At 27.9% G+C, this 24,313-nt stretch overlaps 1 protein-coding gene across 5 annotated transcripts in view; it reads left to right on the plus strand.

The window, feature by feature from the left end:
* Positions 1-24,313, plus strand: part of LOC142323932 (uncharacterized) — a 483,338-nt gene that overhangs the window by 307,121 nt on the left and 151,904 nt on the right. For all 5 annotated transcript variants that reach the window (XM_075364308.1, XM_075364309.1, XM_075364305.1 and 2 more), the window contains exon 3: positions 22,454-22,647. In XM_075364308.1, coding sequence (XP_075220423.1) covers positions 22,480-22,647 — 168 coding nt within the window. In that variant the 5' untranslated portion in view covers positions 22,454-22,479. The remainder of the gene's footprint in view (positions 1-22,453; positions 22,648-24,313) is intronic.

Genomic DNA, 24,313 nt, shown 5'->3' on the forward strand with positions numbered 1-24,313 from the left:
AATAATAATAATAATAACAATAACAATAAAAATAAAGATTGTTATTATTATTAATATTTCAATTCTATATTAATATTTCCTGTGTTCGATTGATTTCTGTAGATGATTGTAAGTACTTAGGTGTTCATTTTGATAGCTTTCATTAGTGAGATAGACATCTTTTATGTTTTCAGACGGTTCAATGTTATATAAATGAAACTTTATCATGCACATTTTTGTTTGCCATTGCGATATAGACGTCTTGTATATCTGTCACTGTTACATTATGGGGTCACAAGCTGGAGCCGGTCGTTTGATTATTTGCTAAAACACATGAATGCTATTTAAAAGAAAATAATAAAACTTTTACCTAAAAGAGATGTACATTATTTTCCTAATATTGGAAAACCTGTTAATTCCACCCTTATAACAGTTAACGGATTATTGTTACACATAGTATTGATTAATAATATTTATGATCCATGGTTTTGAATTCAAGTTCACACTGAATACGAGTTAAGAATAACGCTTTTGTAAAATTAATTGCTAATAATGAGTATGGTTGGCGTCTGGATGGTTTCCTTATTCCAAAATTTATTAGCTCTATTCCAAGGGAGTTTTCAGTTACAAACAATTATCAAGATTTAAAATATAAATTTTTATCATGGATTGTAGTACAACATGATCACTTCTATGTTTTGTTTTCCTTTGTATTATTTTTTTCTATTTATTCTTCATTATACAATGCACTTCGGGACTTCTGTTAATGACATTATTTAATAGTAAGCAGGCTTGAAATACGGGTGATTCAAATAGGGCTTCACAAATTTAAAACAATATAAAAATTTATTAAGATAACTTAATGATTCAGTTAAGGTCTCATTTCATAGAAAAACACATCAAGTTTTTCACTCCACATTCACTTTGGTTCGATATGGCTTCCATTTATAATGCGACATATATCCCACCTGAAGTCGATTTCATTCCAGACTGCAGCCAGCAAGTTGGATGGCATTACCTCTGCAGCTACGTCGTTAATTCGAAGTCTTAGCTCAACAAGATCAGCAGGAAAAGGTGGTATATAATCCGATTTTTACTGAAACCCAAAAGAAAAAAATCACGTGGGGTCAAATCTGGGCAGCGAGGTGGCCGTACAATTGGACCTTCCCGACCAATCCACCGACCGATACCATTTGTAGTTGCCGCCTGGAAGAAGAACGGGCCGTACAGACTTTGCTTGCTTAAGGCATAAAAAGCATTGACCTTAGGGCTACCATGTATATACTAAAAAATTTCAAGAGGATTTTCGCTACCCAATATTCAACTCTTGTGGGTGTTCACCTTGCCCGTGTTGTGAAATGTTGACTCATCATTAGAAATTAAATCGTCTAAAAATGGATCGTTGTCAGCAATTTCATCCGTCATTTCCACACAAAAATGCAGCCGAGCAACTTCATCGTCATTTGTAAGTGTTGAACCACGGTTAGTTTGTATGACTTCAAGTGCAATCGTTTACGTGATACACGCCAAACAGTCGTTTGTGGAATTCCAGCCTCCCGTGACGCACGTCAAGTTGATTTCTTCAACTTGACGTGCAAAGCTGTTGTTGTTGAGTTGTTCCACAGCAGCTTCAGGGACGCGTGGGCGACGTGTTAATATTGTATGTTTAACAGAACAACCTGTCTTAAAAAATTTTGGTGCCAAGAGTAAATTTATGCCTGCTAGGAGGCTCCCTACCGTTCACTTTACGAAAATTACGTTGAACTGCAGTGTCGCTGATTGCAAATCGTGAAACCAAAACGCACAGCGAGCGCGTTCCTCCCCAGTAAATATATCTATATTTAACAACACTGGTGACGACGCTGGTGGATGAATTCGGTACTAATGAAATCGTGAGTCAAAACTTGATGTGCTTTGCTATGAAATGAAACCTCAACCGAATCTTTAAGTTATGTAAATAACTTAAAGATTCGGGTTAAGTTTTATGAGCTTTTAAAATTGTGAAGTCCTTTTTTGAATCACCCGGGTATAATAATTATCGATCGTATATTAAACACTAGTTTTAAAACTAAGTGTATTAAGATTAGTGATTTTAGTTCAAATTTAGTTGTATTTTATAAAAACAAATTGTGTATATTATTGTGAATAAATTTATTATTATTCTGTAATGTTTTTGCTGTATATTGTTTTCTTTTATAATAATATCTGTAGATAGACCCTTGTCTGACAGAAAATAATTTTTACATGAATAAATTAATAATAATTTTTATTATTAATAAAATTATATTTATTATTATTATTATTACATGTTTGCATAACAAAATGAATATGACGTATTGTAGGAATTACTTATTGTTATTAAATATAACTGTTTATCATTTTCTTATGTTTAGCGATTACGTTAAGAGATAATTTAGCATATGTAAATTTAATGTTTAGTTCATAGGGTGATATTACTTATATAATTTTATCTCGCCTGTAAGTAACAAGTTTTCTCTTTTGATTTAAAGCCAAGCTTAAAAATAAAATTATTATTGTATTGTATTATTAGTTGGCTTTGTTGCAAATATGTTATTAATTAATGTAACATTTTTTTATTTAATTATTTTTGTTCGTATTCTTATATTCAGGTTATTTATTGTTGTTATATTATACAGTGTAATTTTATTTTTTTAATTTTATTTCTTGAATTATAATTTATAAAAATATAAAAAAATAGATTTTAAAATTTAATTCAAAAGCAAATTGTGAGTATGTGTTGGCAAATATTTTACAATCCAGAATTAAGTATTAATATTCACTGCATTAATTGGTTTAACCAATTTTTATACGATTCCATTTTCTCTCTATACTATTAATTAATCGATCAAAAATTTTTTTTAAATTTTAACTTTTATTTTTTGAGTAGACTATGATATTATTTCTTAAAGAAATGCAATGAATTAGAATAATCTAACGTTACTGCCGTTACATGCCTGTTATGATCCCGTTATCACCCCTGTTTTAAGAAATTTTAAAATTTAATTTATCATAATAATGTATTATTTTTATTTTTACGTCACCGGATATATAGCTTTTATAAATATTTTAACGAGGAAGACGAAATAACAGGTGAAAAAGATGACAGACTTTTATCGAGAATTGAACCTGACATCTAGAAACTAGGATGATAACCACTACACCAATTAGCCATCTAGTATTTTATTATAATTTTTGATTTTTATAATACAATTCATATTCAAGTCTTCACAAAAATTATTGAAAAATAATTATTTCTTTTTTATTTCCTAAAATGTAAAACGAAATAAGAATTTAATTTTTTATACTTTTTCTGAATATGAAGGAGAATTTAGAACTATTTATTGCATCTTGTTATCTTTTAGTTTCGCTCCTAAGTTGAAGTAGTATATATAATCCAATACTACATAACAGAAGAGAATATATTGATCTGTTGCTTTATACTATCTATCTTAGCTTTTGTTAAGCCTGGCCAGTTAGTACAAGCGACGCTAATCAGGTTTCTCTCTTTGAGAGTAAAGATTTTCGCAATACAGCTAGTCCTTATGGTGAACAGAGTGAAACCTTGTCACTTTTAGTCCTCGATCAATGAGCTTGGCATACTGATGTGATTTACGTCTCGGTGAAGAAACCTATGTTGAACTACTTCACCTGACGTTGTCTTAACTTCATGACATACAAAATCCGATATTTTATGTTTTCTTAGAAATTTTAAATCGATTACTTATTTTTACTTCTAGTTAAATAAACAGTTTAAAAAATTAAATCAAAACCAACTTCAAATAAGTTCAAATTTGTAAATTTCCAATTTTTGAAGTTTGTATCAAATTTCTATGTTGTATTAGTATTTTATCGATTTAAAGTCGACTTCCAAAAGTTGAAATTAAAAAAGTTTTACGTTTTTTATAGCTTAAAAGCTGCTCATATAAAAAAACTAACTTTTGCAGAAAACAACAGAATGATTAACCTGTTTCTTTAGAAAAATAAAAAAATAAATATAGAGAAATGATGTAAGATATTATTAATGAACTTGAGATAAAGCTGTTTTAAATGCAGAAATAAAACTTTTTTATTTTAATTTTTTCAATCGATATAATTGAATTTTCGCGTAGAATTACTTTTCATGCACTTATAATTTTTCAAAATGAAAAGAATCTTTCAGACTGGCAATATAAAAAATTTATTTTTCACTTAAAAAAAAGCTGACAATGCATTTTTAGGACTTTCCGGTCAAGCGGCTAAAGCCGCATCCCGAGAAAATCCTACAACTGTGGATTGTTTCTGATGCACATCTTACACACACGTACATACAAATGTATGCGCACGCGTAACTAACGCGCGCGCATACTGTATTTAATTCGCGCGGGTGTGGCGGTACTAGCGGCGACGGTCGGCACTAACTAAACTAATGTAATTTCACAACTTACATAGAACAAATTTCGTTGACGTGATCGGTAGACTAGTGTAGCTGTCCAGCCGAAACCCAGTCAGACCGAGCTACTTTTTTACATTTGAAATATTATTCATTTATTTAATTCTACCGCTCACAAATTACGTCACAATATAGCAGTAGTTTAGGGCATCTTTTTGGAGTGGAGATGCGATTTGATGCAAAAGATTTTTTTCAAATATTGTTATTTTTTAGTAGTTAACAAATATGCCTAAGAAAAATATGACCTTAATTAGGCAAAATCTCGAAATACTGAGTGACCTTGCTCTACAATCTTACCGCCTTGACTATTTAAGTTGAAAATTTAATGGCATCAATGCCCCATTTATAGAATTAATCTGACCAAGTATGGTCCAGTAGTTCTGGCGATATAAGATAATTTAGAGGGCGATACCGAACACACACACGTGCATACGAACATACGGACATCTGGAAAATTTCCATTCGGTTTATTGGGTTTTTAAGTTTCTTAGGTGTCAAAATGTCAAAATCTGATGAAAACCGCATATGCCCAAATCAGACCGATTACAATACTTTCCTTTCTACATATATAGCTCTGGTATAGCGCCATCTAGACGGAAAAGTAAAAAAATTTCAATTTACGTTAAAAATTACGTAAAATATAAATACTAGAAACACTTAATTTAAAAAAATAATAAACAAGAGATAAATATTAAAAATTAAAGAGGACAATTAAAGAGCGTGCAGGTCACAATTTTGTATATAGTATTTGTACATAGCATAATTAGGTAGATTTCATAAGAAAGCTACCTATTGTAATGGGTACCATGATTCGACTTCCGGAAAATTTCGACATAAAAAATTTCTGATTTCTGATTTCGCTTTGCGTTTCACAGCTCCCAGACCCCAAAACCACGTCAGTTCAAAAGTTTTTTTTTATATATATATATATATATATATATTTATTTATTTATTTATTTATTTAACTTTCTTGTGGACACGATAACTGCCACCAATCACTTTCAAATTGATACATAATATAACGACCCAAAATCTCGGTCGAGTTCGTTAATGGGAAAAATTGGACCATGGGGATGGTAATGGAAGGCTTTTTTCGAAAAAGAATATCGCTATAACTTTCTTATTAAGTAAAATATCGAATTCGTTTAAAGTTCTTACTATTTTTTGGTTAAGGGTCTAAAACTTATCAAAGTAAAGTCTTTTCATATCACCAACCATTGGCCCAGAGGGTAGAAAAAATGGGGTTTTGAACACAAAAAAAATCATACCTCCCTTAATAGGCAGAGTATCGAATCGGTTTAAAGTGATCGCTAGTGCTCTAAACTTTACCTAAAACCTTTGTCTGAAACAATTTTTGATATGACCAACCCCTACGGCAAGGGATTACAAAAATATTGCTAGAATTGCACGAAAATGGGGTTTGTCGTATGCTAAACATGTGAAAATTTTTTCACATGCAACCATTGTCGTATTGAATAAATCTGAAGTTTTTCTTAACTTAAAGGTGGAAATCTTTTTTATCCCCTACTTACCACCGGTAAAATCTGCCTCCGCTTTCCGGCGTCCCGAAAGGGATTTTTTTTCTTCAAATTTATTTAAACATTTACATATATAGGCTATGACACTCCCGGTAACGTAAGGGGTCATTCAAACGAGGGGTCACACACATTTAAATCGGTTCAGCCGTTGAGCTGCTACACCCAAAATACATTTCATTCTTCTTGGGCAGACGTGTGAAAAACCTACTGATCGATTTAAAAATTCCCTAGTTTTATTGAAACGGTAAAAAAAGGGAATTATATTTCCTTTTTTCATTCATTTCAGTAATTAAAACTGATTATTCCTCTATGATTAATTTTATTTAATTATTTCGTAAAGCTTGTTCTACTAATTTATTTAAATTTTTTATTGTAATATGAAATAATTCGTACTTATCATAGATCTATTGATGCTTTAATAAAAACAATATTTTATTAATTTTTTTGCGTGGATGACGGATGCTATACGCCTTTATTAACAGGAAATTCATGTCAGTAATATAATATTTATATGTAAATTAATATAATAGATTTTCTGTAAGGTGCAGTATTTATTTTTTTTAATTAATTCTTAATATAATCATTTCGACTTTTTTTTAATAGAAGGAACGTTGAGATCATGCTTTATGTGTATTTTTTATTACTTAATATCTATACTATAGTGAAATGTTATAGTTAGATGAGTAGTGAATGTTATATGTTAAATGAGTAGGGTAAACATCAAGGCTGACGTGAAATGAAACGTGGCTTTTTCAGATGTGCAAAACTGCAAAGCGTGACATGATGTAGCGTGACGTTAATTTTGTATACTATACTATATATATATTTGGGTCATGTGACCATTTATAATGTAACTAGTAATTTTTTTTTAAATTAATCATAATGATGTAACAGAATTATATATCACGTTATTTTGCAGTATATGTAGTTTATTTCATATATAAATAAATCTTAAGTAATTTGTAACTAGTAATCGTAATGCATAAAGTAACTTCATCACATGGAACATTGAATGTCTTCGTTAAGATGAGCTTAACGAAGCTCATTATTATAATCATTACAATTATTTTATATATATATATATATATATATATATATATATATATATATATATATATATATATATAGTTATAATCGAGCTCTAACAATTACTATATAAAAATTATATTCCTTCGCTTATTATTATTTTATTTTTTACCGATTTTTCGAAGAAGAGTACAGTATTACTTTCGGTCTGGTGGAGAGGGGGTGTAAATGAATTCTCATTACGTTTTGAGGTATGAGAGTACAAAAATAGCATTCCCTTAAATTATAGTTTCCTTATATATTTGTTTATATAAATATATTTATTTATAGGCTTATGTATAAATTTTTGTGGCTCGAAAATCTCCAAAACTATAAGATCGATTTAATTGAAATTTAGATATGCTATAGTAGTATATCTGAAATTGTGCATATGAAAATTTAATGAAGACTAGCCCGGTGGATAATAAAGTATACAGATAACATTTTATACCGTCTCTTTGAAAATAAAATTTCAAATTGTTGATAAAAATTAAGAAAACAAATTCAGAGATAGAATGAAGAAGACTACTATCTAGCACGTATTAAGAGTAAGAATGATCGTAAGCTTTCTAGTTGTTTTTCTAAGAAAAACTTATTGTAAAATTTATTTTCTTCCCGTTTAGTACATACGGTGCAATTTTAGATCTACCTTATCCAGAACAGTGTATTACAAAGCTGTGCACTTCAAAATGCTTCCTTAAATTGGTAGTCAAACTAAGATTTGATGAAAATTGAGTTAAAATTATTTTTTCGATTCTTAATTAATAGAATAGATACTTTTTTTTTAATTAGCACACTTTTTAAAGCAAAATTCATACTATTTTTGTTACTATTTTTGATGAATTAAGTTTACAGCAGAAAAATAACAAATACATAAACTGCCGTTGGTTTGTTACTGCGTCATTAGTAAAATACACGTCCTATATTAATAAACTTAGAAAAACTTGAAATAAAGGACGGAAAAATTGTTATTGTTTAAAAATTCTTTCATTCTGTTGTTACTTGATAGAGAAAGGTCGAAAAGCAGTTTTTTCCCGACTAAAAATCAAAACTCTAGGCAGCAGCCAAACTGTTCTCGACTTCATTTTAGTAATTACAGGTGCTACTGACTTAGCCAACGAGGCGATCACTATAGTCCAAAAATAGCAATTGTGTTAAAGAGCTATTTTTGGTTTTAAATATCATTCAAATTTTGTGTTAATTTCTTTTATAAAATTTCGAAATTAGTGATGAAATTTTTACTTATTTCTAAAAATTATGAAAGTTTAAACAGTTTACCATTAATTTGATTATTGCACTTTTGACATTGTAATATTATTACTACATTACCGTAATTTTACAAAACTTCTGTTAAAATTTACAAAAAAAAATACTTTTTTAAATATTTATTTTTCATTGTACAGTATAAAATGTATACAATTTTTTTTAAATTGTATACATTTCTTGATAGCTCTATTTATAAAGTAGAAACATTAAAAAAACATTTTTGAAAAATATTTAAACCGAAACGATATGGAGCAAAAGAACAGAAAACATATATTTCAATTTTTAAAAGGTGAGGGTTAATTTTTTTAAAGCGTTTTTTGGATAATTTATTTATGCATTGTAGATAAGAAATTTTCTTTAATAAAGTTTTCGCTAAAATTTCTAAAAATCTACTATTCAATTTTAGTAAATATAAATGAAAAACCTTAAAATAATGAAAAATATACAAGAAATTAGTATTTAGGCGATGTTCCTCCACCCCCTGAAAAGTAAAGTATAACTTTTATAAGAGTAATGAAAAAACTTGCTTTTCATCTTAGGATCGAAATATATTATAGGTACCAAACACACTTTAATTTTAATAGCCCTTTAGTGATGAAGAAAACAACAAAAAATTTTAATAATAAAAATTAAAAGAGTTAGAGACAAACTATAAAAAAACAGAATATATAATTTTTAGTGGTGGAAAATAAATGTAAGAAAGATTTTTCTAAAAATATCGATATATATCTAACGCTTAATAAATTTCTTTAGTAAAATTTTCACTAAATCTAAAATCCCCTTCAATAGAGGGTAAAATAAGAAAAGAGAATTTTCAAAACATTTTTCAGAATTTTAGGTCCCGGGTCAATAATTTTTTTTTTTTAAATTGTAGACATATCTTGATAGATTTATATATGTAGAATATATTTCCTAAAATTTTCAAAAAACATATATTTGAGGGAGGTTGACTTTGAAAAATGTTTTTTTGATTATTTATGTACGCATTTTAGGCAACAAATTTTCTTTATTAAAACTTTCTCTAAAATGTCTCTGAAGAAAATGGAAATTGGTTTTTTTGCAGTATCCCCTTAAGAGATTTTGAAAAAAAAAATTAATATGATCAGTAATGCCCCGTATATAAATATATTTGAAATATTTGAGCCAAATTTAAAGAAAATCGATTCTGTCAATCGTGACCTTAGGCCAAAAATAGTGCGACACACGTTCATACTTACATATGTTTTGTTGGTCTAGATGAACTAGTTGGACTCTAAAACGTAAAGCTTTCCAAAAAAAATACTGATACCCCAACTGTGACGCGATCACCATACTTTCTCCTTTAATATAGTTATAATCGCCGGGAAAGTGAAATATGGGATATTAAAATTGTTTGACTTTGACTTTACAAGACCTTCAAAAAAAATTAAAAAACTTTGTAGTTGCCTAAATCGTAAAATAATTTTTTTCTTGTTGCCAAATTTTAGCTGTTAGATTCTTTAATTTACAATTGTTTGAGTGAATTTTAATTGAACATCTGTCGAACGAAACTTTTAAAGTTTAAAAAATATAATAGTTATTCAATAACATTTTATTTTAGGATTCAAAATGGGGATCTGGATTTTATTTTAATTTATATTTCTATATAATCATAATATTTATTTAAATAAAAGGAAATGGATCTTCTTGTTCATATTATATATGTATTGTTATATTTCTTTTATAATATATATAAATAAACTGCAACGCGCGCACCTTTCTATTTTTATCCAAGATATATGTTGTGTTATTTTAAGTAAGGACGTTATTTCAAAGAGAATCACTTCACCTATAATGGTAATTGCTTACTATTACATTAAATACTTTATATATATATAGTATATACGTAAGAGACTTTCAATTGAAATAAAGACAACGAACAAGGATTCTAACTTTCATATTGAGCATTTTATTTTATTTTAAATTATGAAATCACGCCAATAAATCATGTTTTATATTTCATTCTTCTATATATTTTAAATTATTATTATGATTATTGTATAGAATTCAACACTGTTGTTTATATCCTGCATTATTGTTAAATAAAATTATAAAGTATTGATTTATATTTAAGTTACCCTTATTGTCTGATGCGTAGGTATTTGTAAAAATAACCATTTTTGATGTATATATTTTTGCGGTTTTTTTGCTAATTTTATTAAAATAACTAAAAAGATTACACAACAGTAAAAATAAATAAGTAGAATATAGAAATAGATGCATGTTTCGATTTTTAGATAATCATCAGTATAAATATAATACTTTTTTAAATTGGCAAAGTATTGTATGACTTTCCGGGTATTAATAATAAAAATTAAAAGAGTTAAAGCCCAAACAAGAATATATACTCTTTGGAGGTGGAGAATAAATTTTAAGAAACATTTTTCTAAAAAAATATAGTTATAACTTAGCAAATTCGATTGTCTTCTCTAAATCTAAAAACCTCTTCAACTAAAGCTAAAATAAAAAAAAGGAAATTTTCAAAAAAACCTTTCTGTATTTTAGGTCCGGGGCCTGTAATTCAAAAAATTTATGAGCATTTCATGAAAGTACTATATATTGAATATAAAGTTTAAAAATTTATTGAAAAACATTTAAACCGAAATGAGGTAGAATAAAAAATAGGAAGCAAAATCATATATTTCAATTTTAAGAGGTGGGGAATGATTTTTTGAAAACAATGTTTTTGGATTATTTATATAAGCATATTAGTTTACAAATTTGCCTTAATGAATTTTTTTTAAATGCTTCTTAAAAATATCGAAATCGGTGTTTTTACGATATCCCTCATCCTTTGAACGAGCTTTGAACAAAATTAATACGGGATCAATGCTCCACATATACATTTGAGCCAAATTTAAAAAAAACCGGTCAGTGATTGATCGGTTCGGTCAATCACTGAAATTTAAGGCCAAAAGCAATGCGAGACACATACGTACGTACATACGCACATACATGCATATGTTTTGTTTTTTTTGGTTTATATGAACTGGTTCGATCCTAAAACGTAAAGTTTGCAAAAAATCCGATACCCCATTCATCTTTAATGTAATTATTCTAGCTATATTCACCGGGAAAGTAAAAATTGTCAAATAATACAAAAAATACTTTTATTTATTTATTAAATAAAATGAATTTATTTATGTATTTACTCCTGTGTTGGATATTTTTAATAAACTATATTATAAGATGAAGTTTAGTGTTTTCCTAAAAGAAACGTTTTTTTTTATTAGATTTATAATTATGATACTTAGATGATTGTGCAAAAAAAAGGCTTTGAAGTAGACATTACGGTTCAAAGGTTTAAATCATTATATTACGTCACAAGAGAGTGTTTCAGTAATAAAAAAATTGCAGTAACAACTATTTTTTTCCTTTAATGTTTGTATTCAATATAACTGTCTGTCCTTCCGGATTGCAATTGGCAATCAATTTTTTATTCATTTGTCATTATCTAAATAATTTTAAATATATATCCCGGTGATATGATAATCAATTTATTATTGGTATCATAAAATCTAAAATTACCAAAATTGCAATAAAAAAATATATTATATGTACAGGCTAATTCCTGATTCCACGTCAATCTTTCAGGAGATGATTCTATAGCCAAAAATAAGAGAAAAATTTCATATAAACATGATCAGAAAACGGTTCGTTAGCGAGTTTCGCCTAGCAAAACATTTAGCTCTACTTTCTGCTCCCTCTGTGATACTAAAATAAATATAAAAACAAAACACACAAACTGGATTGGAAAAGTGATACAGTATTTTTTTTTTTTAATTAAAATTGAACTTCTCAAAGTTGTATTTAATTTTAACAGACGTTATTTACATAAATTTTCTCAGAATTGAATTCTCTACAAAGTTAACTAGAAATTTTTATTTTTTATTGGTAAATTAGCAAAGTTATTTTATTCCAAATCTAAAACAGTGTATTTTCCGACAAAACATTTCCGTGTTTTACCCCGTTTTTTTCATAAAATCTAAGTGAGATAGTGGTCTATCTGAGACCACTTTTATTTAATTTTTTAAATTAAAAACCATAAAGAAGCACCAAATTTAGCACTCGATTTTTACTCCAAAAATTTTAGTAGGATTTAATTTCACAGAGAGAGTAGGAAGCAGGGCTAAATGCTTCGCGAGCAGAAACTCGCAAACGAACCGTTTTCTGACCTATGTTTATATGAACTTTTTTTCTTATTGTTGGCTATAGAATTACCTCAATAATAATAATGATCTATTTTCCTAAAAATATACATTAAAAAACATTAATTGAATCACACACTATACGACTTATTTTATAAAACGTCAGCCGGAATTTGAGTGTAACAAAAAAATATATGGAAAAGATAACAAATATTAAATTAAATAATATACGAATAATTACCATTGCCTTACAAAATATTTTCAAAACTGCTTTTAAACAGACTGGAACTCCAAATAGACTCGAAAATTGTAAAATACCAGGGAGGATATAGAAAGGAGCGCTCCTGCCCAGAACAAATCCTGAGTCTAAAATTAATTCTAAAACATTACTTATCAATATGCTAGCCAATCTTTGCGTCCTTTGTAGACTTCCCAAAAGCTTATGATTCAGTGGATAAAGAAACATGAAGTTGTTTTTTTATTATTATTTTTTTATATTGTGAATCATTTAATTTAGTCGATTTATATTATTTTCAGTTAAGATATTTATGTTATTTTTTCAGTTTTCTGATGAACGGAATTCACCAGAAAACACAAAATTTAATCAATTTAATTCTGACAAACACAATTTTCAAGGTAAACTTCTGGGGAAAAAATCAGCAAATCATTCTAAAATAAAAGAGATCTGAAACAAAGAGATGGATTTTCTATTTTTATTTTTTATTTATTTATTTTCCCCAATCCGACCTAGTTTTAGACAAAATAATAAAAATTTTCTGGAAAAAGGATGATAAAAGAGTTAAAAGTGGAACCAAAAATCAAAATCTAAAAATCAGCTGTTGGCTTACTCTCACAAATAATCTATCACTTTTCACAAAATCAAAATAAGATGCAGTTTCCCAAATTAATGACCTAAATGAAACAGCAACAGTAATTATGCTCTTAAATTTCCTTCTCAAAGTCAGAGATCGTGATAAACAAGATTATCCCAAAAAATTAATTATGGAAAAATAAGTGTCACAACCCATTTTAAATATCTAGGAGAAATAATCAATAAAAAGGGTTCAGAAAATGTAGCTTTCAAAATCCCAAAATTCAAATCAGGAAAATTTAATTTCCTGACAAAGAAATTTAGAACAAAAAGAATCTTTTTATAACAGCATAATTGATACATTACAATATTGTAGTCAGACCAGTAGTTTTAATGTAGTTTAAATCTGACTGGCATAAATAATTCTCACAAAATTGAAAGGAAAATCCTAAGGAGAATCTATGGTCCCAGAAAAATCAAATAAATAAATTGATAAAACCTAAAAAATTTAGAAACCGTAATTAGAAAAATAAGATTAAAGTTCCTCGGACATATGAACCAAATGAATCCAAATTTGAAAAATGTAGGAAACTAAAAAGCCAAACAGGAAACATAGGCCAGATGAAAGAACTTCAAGACCGAAAGATAAAAAAGGATGACTATTTGAATAGAATGAAGTTTAGAGAAATAGTTTTTGAATCCCGGTCAAGCATGACATTTTTCATACGCTACAAAATTCCATTTCCATATTCCACGCACAAACTTTTCAAGCTTAAGAGGTGATATTATCAAGAAAAAAAAATTTAATTCAAAGGCTCTTGTGAATGAAGAAAGAAAGAGCACCAGAAGAAAATGGACTAAAGAAGAAAAACGGATGTACCTGAGAAACTGAAGGAAGAACAAACAAAAAAGCAATGATATCGTAGTTCCTATTAGGCCGCTTCGAGATTGAAAATAGATTACGAAATATGTTTAAAATAAATACGAAATACAGCTACTCCTAACCACCTCCAAGCGGATTAATCTAACCGCGTTGGCGAATCATGCTCAAAGTTCGCGAATGAAAATGAAAAGGAAATAAGTAACTTTTTCTTTATATTTATGTGATATCGTTGGTTCTACAACTCTATAATCCCTAATTTTAGTGTTTTTATCAGTACAACAATCCAATCATTACATTTCAGTTAAACGGTACGTCAGTCAATAGATTTCGTTTAATCAATATATTATTTAATATTTATATTATTATTCGATGCGCCTCATCTAAAAGGCTTTCGGTATAATTTATCCAATCAATTCTTTTGCTCCAGTTCCAATTTCTTCATTAAGACGCAGAATTTATCCTACCAAATCGTATTTGTTTCTAGGATAAAATTAAGTACTCATATTTCTTTGATTTTCAGGCATATTATATTCCAGAAGTAAATACTTATCATTTGAAATATTAGTAAAATCTTATTTAATCGGGTCTTCTCAATAAAGTATCATCGTTTGTAAAAAATTCTAAAATAAACTATTTCCGATTAGAAAATGTTATGCTTAGAAGAATCTAATAAAATATTTACGGGGTTTAACATTGGAAAAATACGTAAAATGGATTTGTTTTTAAATATGGTTTAATATATTTTTACGAACCCACTGTTTGAACATAATTTTAACTGGCTTATATTGCTTAAATATTTTCTTCAATATTGTAAACACCTTTTTTATTATTATTTTTTAACTTAGTATTTTGTAAGAGCAGTAGAAGAAATAACTGTTGTAAATGACCATGACTCGGTTAATTAAGACTTCAGTAAACTAAACCTCGGTTAATAAAGGTTATATTCATTATATATTTATATAGGTTATTCCTTTTTATTATGCATTCATTTAAAAAAAAATAAAATATTTATCACTAAAAGAGAGCAAGTTTACTAAGGATATTCCAATGTTAATAGAATATATTTTGTTTTTCTTATATTTAACAATTTAAAATTTATCTGACAAAAATATCTTAAAAATAATATAAAAGAAACCGAAAATTAGCTTAATTTATAATATAACAACTGAAAATTATTTAAATTAATTCATTGTAGAACAATTTATTGCATTTGTTATTCAAAAATAATTTGTAGTAAAATAATACTCGTTTTTTATTTCTTATTTATTTTATAAATTACTTATCTTGATTTTTTTATGTTGCTGTAACATATGTATTTAGTGAATCGATTCCCTTTTATAGAATGTATTATTTCCGTATTGAATACTTATAAATTAGTAATGATAAGATAAAATAATATTTTTCAAACCTTGATCTTTTTTTAAGGGTTACTGAATTTTTAATTTGACCTTATTTTACTTACGATATCCGCTGTCGATAGTTGTTCGGCGGTTTATTTATAATTTGTTATTTTCAGAATTTATGTAACACTGATCACAAATTGAAATTTTCATTATATATACTTTATTATTATTATTTATTTTATTTTATTTTTTTACCACTAAACAAAATAAAGTAAATTGGTTAAACTTAACACCAAGGGTATCCCTTACATATGATGAAGAGATATTTTTTTAATTAGGAACAACTTTAATTTGATACATTCTGATTAAAGGTATATTTAAATTTAATTATTAAAATATTTTTTCCTTCATGTTATTGCAGACCTCCGTTTGCTCCTCTGCATTTTATCTGGAAGATTCTAACTTCAAATTCTCTGGTAAGCTTGGTATTGTATACTTCAATATGTACCCATTCAATATAAAAAAATAACGTATTGTAATCGAATCCTTAATAACCTGTAGTCATTTAGATGAACAGATAAATATCGCATATATCATCAGCAATACAATAATGATTCCTCACCTGCCAGAAGAATCGTTCACAATTTTTACTTGACGGATAAAACAGTATCTACTGTCAAAAGATTAAAAAATAAATTTCAAAATGAGGATTGGCAGGAGGAGAAACAAGTTTAAGGACTACACTACACGATTTAGGATTTAAGTGGATAATAACAACAAATAATTAAAAATTGTTAACAGAAAACATGACATTGCTATGAAGAGAAATTTTTATTTGAAAGCCATTAAGAAATTTTTGGAAGAAGTAGACCGATCATATATTTAGATGAAAGTTACGTGTTAACCTCGCACTGATCCGTTAAATCGTAGGAAGACGGCAACGGTAAGGGACTTCATTCATCAATTTCCAAAGACGAAAGGATCACCATAATTAATGCAGGAAGAAAAGACGAGTTTATTCCAAATATCTTGCTGACATAAACCGCTAGCTCAAAAACAGGCCACTACCACGATAATATATACACAGGAACTTCGAATAATGGGTTTCCGAAAAACTTTAATTAAATAACACCATTCGTAGTTATTTAACATGTTACAATAGTTTATGTTTTTGTTTTCCACGTATTTTTTATACTTCATATTTTTTTGCAAAGTTATTAAAAAATTACAATTAAATTTGTATTTATTTATTTTGATTTTTTTTTCAGTAGTTAAATTACCTCTTAGAGAGGTTCATTGTTGTATCATGAATTGTAATTTATAACATAAATGTTTGCGCTTTATAACTGTTAACCATGATATACATATTTATAACCGTGATATGTGTCGCACTTGCGATGATGTGGGACGATATTAGTAGAATGTACAGTATACCGCCCCTTGCATGGTAGGCTGCAATCGTCAAGTTATGCCAAGCGACCTATACAATAGAAACTAAATTATCATTAATTCCTACGAATAACAACATTAGTTTGAAAATGATAAATATTGTTTTTGTTTTAATTCTTGTCCCACTAGGTTTTTCAAAATATATGTAAAACCCTCCAGTAAGTTAAAAATCAACTATTTCTATAATTAGAATAAAAAGGAATCCCACTTTAAAGTCAAAAAAAGACCTTTTTAGGAAAGTTGTTTAAATTTCTGATTGATTAAATTTTCATTGGTGAAATCTTTGGTTAAAATCCATTCTCAATCGGTAAATAAAAAAATAACGATTTTGCTAAAACGAGGGGCAAACTCCCGTCTACTATAGGAAATGAAAAAGAATTTTGAAAAAATGTTTTTCAACCATTATTACTGTGTTAAATTTGTTTTTTTCTCTAAATTAGTTACTGAAAATGCAGATTAAACAAATTTGTCACCAAAAAAATGAGTGTCACCAATTCATTATTTATGTTCGGGTAAAAAGTTTAATTTACAAATTTCGTTAAAACAAGTTTTACGATCCGTAAATAATCTTTTCAAATAAAAACATACAATGCGATCTATTATTTAAATAAATTGTAATGAACTTCTTAAAAATTCGGATTACCGGCGAGGATATATTGAGAGAATAGTAACCTGAAAAGTATGTTATAATTAATTAGTTCATAAAAAATAATTAAATATTAATTTAATTAAATATAATTTTTATTAAATATAAAATAATTAACCTCTAACTTCTTAAAATTTGTGATGTTTTTTAATTAATAATTCTTAATTTAAGGCATTATTAGAATAAGAGGCGTTTTTGCTAATAACTTAATTTAACATTTTTTTTAAGGAATTGTATTGTTTAAATAGTTAAAATATTGTTACGATATCGTTGTGTTCAGAAATCGACCATTGCATGTAATTTTTATTAACCCAATTTAACAAATTTAACCCGTGTGTATTTACTTTTTATGTACGTTTAAATTTTACCTTCGATATAATTCATATACATTTCCATGATTATTTATTTTTTTAGAAAGTTTCCGTTGGTCCCGTAGTAAATTTCTTCCAGATAAAATAGAAGTTTTGTTTTAAATAAAAAATTACATGGTCTTCTATATTGATGACTTAATAATTTATTTTTTTGTTCTTTTTATATTATCGTCAATAAACTATTGTATATATATTATTCAAAAAACTATTTTCTCATAAAATTAAAAAAAATAAGATTCAAAGAAAACTTCTGATAAAACTTCCTGATTCCCATATTTTTATTATTATTATTATTTTAAACCGTTTTTAAAAATCTTGATAGCAATCTATCAAGTGTGAAAAAACGAATATTGGGGTTTTAATTTGTTATAATATCTCATAGATGAGGTGTATAGTATTGATTTTAAGGCTAGAATTAAAGAACAAAAAGAACAGTTTTATTTGTTTGCATGGTCGTAGATTGATTCACTACTTTTCCGCTCCATAGCGCCGCTATCAAAAATGGTAACTCCTCAAAGGAAAACATTTTCCAGTTTGTTAAATATGAATCTGTAGTTAAAGTTTAATATGAAGAGTGGAAAGTCTAATTGTGATCTTCCAAGAAATAATAACGTTCGTCGATGACTTAATCGGTTTTAAAGGGCCGGATGTCTGTGTAAAGGGAAAAATATGGGAAAGCCGAGGGTGTCTGAAAAAATGATAAACTTGTTAGGGAGTGTTTCCTGCATAAAAAAAACCTGTTAGAAATTCCTGCCGCGAATTATGATGCCGGGGATGACAGAGTGGAACGTTTTAAGGGAACGCTTAGTTATGCGTTCATACCATTTACAGCTGTTATTGGCTTTGAAGCCTACCGGCATGCCGACTTAGCGATCGAAATGTCGCAGCATGAAGATGATAAGTTTCTTTTTACCGAGTTGTGTTTAGTGATGAGTTAAGATTTCATCTTAATAGAAAAATTAGCACACATAATGTCCGTATCTAGGTTCAGAAAATTTCGATAACTCGTACAATAAGAAAGGGTCTTCCCAAAATTAAGTGTTTCTGTGCGATATCTAGACGTCAAGTTTAAGGACTGTTTTTTTCGCTAAAGTAAGCTTAACAGCAGTTGCCTATTCGGATATGCTGTGTACACGGCTCTTTCCTCAACTCCAATTGACCAGAATTTTATTTGTCAACAAAATGGTGTTCATCCACACTGGCATAACTGTACGGGATCGATTCAATTACGTTTTCCCCATCCGCTGAATCGGATCCGGTGACAGCTTACTTGCGGTGGCCTCCAAAGTCACCCTATTTGATCCTAAGTGATTTTTTTATCCTTTGAGGCTTTATAAAGGATCACATATATATATGCACCTCCGCTACCTACTGATCTACCCGAATCGAGGCACGTAATTGAAGCAGCTGCTGCTTTCATAATTACAGACGTGCTGGTTAAAGTACGGGACGATCTAACGGTTGGATGTGTGTGCCGCTTTGACGAAATGTGATGAACACATTGAACACTAATAGAGAAAATTCTTAATAGTTATTCTTTCATTTTATTTCTGATTCAAATCACAAGGTGAAATAGCTTTAAAACCCCGATATATTTTTCTGTACGTCTTTATATTCAATGTTTTTCACCTTTAGTTTACTTTTTTTTTTTTTTTTTACAAAAATTGTGAATTCTCAAGTTTTGTTCTTTTTTTAATGTTTTTCTTCTTTTTTTTTAATTCATTATTTTTTATGTGCCTAACCGTATCTGAAATCAAAATAACAAGTTTAAAATTATTTTTTCTTATAATAGTAAGACTGACTAAAGAATGCACTATAAAGTTTAAAAAAAGACTACAAGATCCTAAAATAAAAATAAATTATTGCTAATAGTTTATTGATTCTTAATTTGGAACCGGCTTGAAAAAAGTAGAAATTTAAAGAATTAAAAAAAAATTATTTTTTTATACACATTTTTAAGTTCAGTTTACAGTTAAAATTCTTAATTAGTTATTTCAATTAAATTTATAACAAAGGTTATGGCTTTTTATGTCTAAATTGATGGAATACTTTAAAGTAACGGATTTTAAAAAGAATTGTTTACTTAACTAACTAAATTAATTTCATTTTGAATTTGCAAACTTAAATACCTTTAAAAAGTTGATTACATTAAACATATATATACTCGTATGTACAAATATAGATATAAAAATTCTAGGTATGCTTTTATTTATTGTTAATTTTTTCTATTTTTCTTTTTCTTCCTCAAATTATCCTTAATAAGAACATTTATACCTTGTCAAACTGAGTAGAATGTCATTCGCATAAATGTTCGGCTGTATTTTATTATATATATTATTAAATTATTTTTCAATTACATTATCCAGTTACTTACGCATTTCACTTATTATTTTTTTCTTTGTAATCTAAAATTAATATTAAAATTTCATATACACATGTGTACTACACATATATCATAATAGTAACATCTAAAATTAAAAAAATAATATAAAAGTCATTTCGGTAAAGAAACTGTCTGTTACAAACTAAAGGGTAAGGTCAGTTCAAAACATACATTAATGAATTAGCAATTTTTTCCAATAAATCATTTTTACATTTGTGTAAAGTTTTTGTTTCGGTAAAAACAATAGATTCTATTAATAAGTAATATTGCAGCGTAGTATAGTAATCGGTTTTTATTTTTTTATTTCTTAATTTTTATTATCTATACAGACATTTAATTGAAAATAGTAGTTGATTAGTTTAAAAATATTTTTTTTCTTGCAAAATAGTAATGATTTTAAGCTGTTACATTTAATTAAAAGTGTCCTTGAATTTAATTTTTTTTTTTTTTAGCATTAGATAATAAATTTCAGAACTAATACTTATCGGAAAATCGTTTTTTTTTTTGTTATAGTTGAGTACAAAAATAAATGAATTTCTTAAAATTTTAACAATTTTACAAAACTATCCATAAAAAATAATAATAGTTAACTTACTTTTTAGTTGTAATCTACTCAAAATTTATGATTGCTCAAATTTATTTTTTTTAATTACAGTATTTTACTTTGTTATTATTTTCATAAATAAATACGAGTAGTCAGATTTATATTATGACTATACAGTAATATTTTTATTTTATTTTAAAACATACAGTGTTCATAAAGTAAGGCAACCCGTAAATAACTTTTCAACCACTGAACGTGTCAGATGCTCCTATCATGGAGGAGTCGATTTTTTTGGTATGAGTTCACCACAACCCAAGCACCCAGACGGCCCTCATGGGGAAGGAAGCAACTCAAAAATCTTTAAAAATAAGGACAAATTTTAAAGGATATTGAAAATAATAAATTTTAAACTAAAAACTTTTCGGACTGCGACAACCCTAACCAAACTTATGTTAATTTAATATTTTTCACACCTATTTTCAAATGAAATTTAATATCTCTTAACCTGAAAAATAAAAAAATTAAATTTAGCAAATGCTCCTTCCTTAAAACGATCTATTTTTCGACATGAGATCACTATTCGATGTACACTGTAGGTCAATTTTGAAACTAGCTGTGAAAAATATTAAATGGTAATCATTTCTCTAATAGTTGACGGAGTTCAATGCTTTTTACGTTTTTTCAACCCCCTTTGAAAATAATTTATCACAACCCAACTCTTTCCATTTATTTTTTTTTACCTACCTTCCATGAAGATTTGGCCGTGAGGTGGCCTCGTACCAAAACAATACCTTGTTTTAAAGTAGAAGCGTTTATTAAATGTAAATTTTTTATGGTTAATTGTTGAGAAATGGTTGGCGTCCTTTATGAACCTATATACTCAATTAACTAAATTATAATTTAACACTATTTATACATTCCTAACGAAATTTGACTGAAATTAAAATTTTACTAGTACGAGTTTTATGTACCTCTTCAAAAAATTACTTGTGGTTCCATTAGAATAAAAATCGTTAAAAAATTAACCTAAAAATTAAAATGTTTGTAAATTTTCTTCTAACGTCTCACTTTTTGATCAATCCTGTTAATAGGTTTTGTATTTCTTTTTAGGCATTTTCTCGATGGGAATAAATTTCAGTTCTAACCGTAGTGGTAAAAATTAAACTTTTTTAAAAAAGACTTTTTTGGATTATATCAACTAAAAATTAAAATTAATTTTTAGTTGATATAATCCAAATATTTTTGTTTGAGTTGTTAATAAAATGTTATGATATCTTAAGTCCGAATAATTAACACAAGGTTGTGTAATGTACGAATTTATGTCATTACTGTTACTAATTTTCTGTAGTTTACATAAATTTCCAATAAGATCGCATTTGCAACAATTTATTTATAAATCATTTTTTAATTATTATTTTAGATTTATATAAATTTTTTAATTAATAATTTACTATAAAGCGCAGGTTACAGTTTTAAAAAATATTAAGCCGCAAGCTATTTATAACTTTTAACAATATGCCCTTTTATTTACTTATTAATATAATTTTTAATTTTTGTAGGAGGCTGCTGATGTCAGGGGTCCAAGATGGAGGTAGTGCCTCAAGGGAAGCGATTGCCACCAATACCATTTCAACGACGTGACGTCGAAGAATGGTCAACATTGGACAGCCTGACTGGCATGTTAGAACATGCTAGAGTTCAAACAGACCACTGGGCCGCAACTACATGTAATTCGTCTCACCACTTCGGCAAGGTAAGTTAATTTTTGTTCATTTTCACGATATAGACGATTTTCAGGTTTTTAATATATTTTTGAGTTTATTGAAAAATTGTATATGATGTGCAGTGTGGTTGAACATAACGCATGCTTGTTTCATCTCCTGAATAGATTTATAAAGACAGTATAATATTAAAGTATAAGGAACTTATTTAGACGGAAAATAAATTTTTACTAATTATTGTTACTAATTTTCCCCAATTGGCTCGTTAGCCACAAAACCAATTGGTGGAGGGCTATCCCCACCATAATTCTCAACTTCTCTCCTTTCTCGTAACGATAATTCCTCCGTCCACTTCTTAAAAAACCGGGACACTCTTCCTATTCGCTGAATTATTAAAGTTAATGATAGCAAAACTTTTTCGCCCTTTTCCCATTCTTAGAAAGAAATTTCACCATAATGTTTGTAGAATAAAACTCGAGTAGCATTGTTAGCTTTAGTATCATTTTCCTATTGATTATCATCTTCCTTCACCCAATGGCGACTCACTTGTTCCAACCTATGAAAAAAAAATAATTACATGGTTGGTTTATTTGATATCCCTGCAGTCTTTTTTCGAGACATGTTGTAATCCTGGTTAATAATTTTGAGTTGCTTTGTGTGATCGATTGTTTCAATATATCGAATATTCTTTTTATTTTTTAAACGATTAACTCACCACGTAAGATTTTAAGCTAGATTTGACCGGGACTCAGACCCAGCATGTTCTGGACGAACGGCTAAGATTCAACCACTCCACCACGGATATTGTCTCTTAATTAATCTGTTTATGAAGGACCGATATAGTTCCATTGGTAATTCTTCCTTACATAAAATATAGAATCAATTTTTGGTGATTAACGACTATTATTTCTCATTTTTATTTTGCTTTTTCTAATTCCTTTCTTTTTTACTATTATTCCTTCCTTTTTCTACCTTCTCTCCTCTTCACCTCATCCTTCTTTTTTTTCTACTTGATTATCTTTCTCTTTCCTTCCATTCTTATTTTCACTTCAATTTACTTATCTCATCTTTATATCTTTTCCTTCCACTTCTGATTCTTTTTTTTTTGTTTTATTTTCTTCTCATTTTCATTTTTTTTTTGCTACTGTTTTTCTTCTTCTCACTTTGCTTCTAATTCTTCCTTTTTCTATCACACATTTTTAAAAACGATTAAGAGAATAGTTTTTCTTATACCTCTTTTCTTTTATACGTTGTTGTTTTTCTTTTTTCTTCTTCTTCATTCGTTTGATTGTTTTGTTCCCTTAGCGTATTTTTCTTACTTTTAGTTTTATCTATTAAGTTCAACTTCCCTATTCTTAGTTCTTCGTTTGAAATCTTATCGATTAATAACCTAAGTTAACATTTACTCAAAATTTGTGGACTTTATTCATATCATTTTACTCAGAAATAAATTCTCTAAAAGTTTTATTTAAAACTTTTATGTGTTTATTACCTGTTTAGCAAAGTTATTTTACTCCAAAACATAAAATAATGTGTTTTTTACCTCAATTCTTTGTCTTTTACCTCATGTTTCTCGAAAAACACTAAAAATACAGTACTAGGACATTTTTCATTTTTTCCGGTCAGATTTTGTATTAAACTACTAAATTTACCCCCTTAATTTGGGTTCCAAGAATTACAGTCTGGTTTAATTTTAGC

The sequence above is a fragment of the Lycorma delicatula genome, chromosome 4 (assembly GCF_047948215.1).
Source record: "Lycorma delicatula isolate Av1 chromosome 4, ASM4794821v1, whole genome shotgun sequence".
Taxonomy (NCBI): Eukaryota; Metazoa; Arthropoda; class Insecta; order Hemiptera; family Fulgoridae; genus Lycorma; species Lycorma delicatula.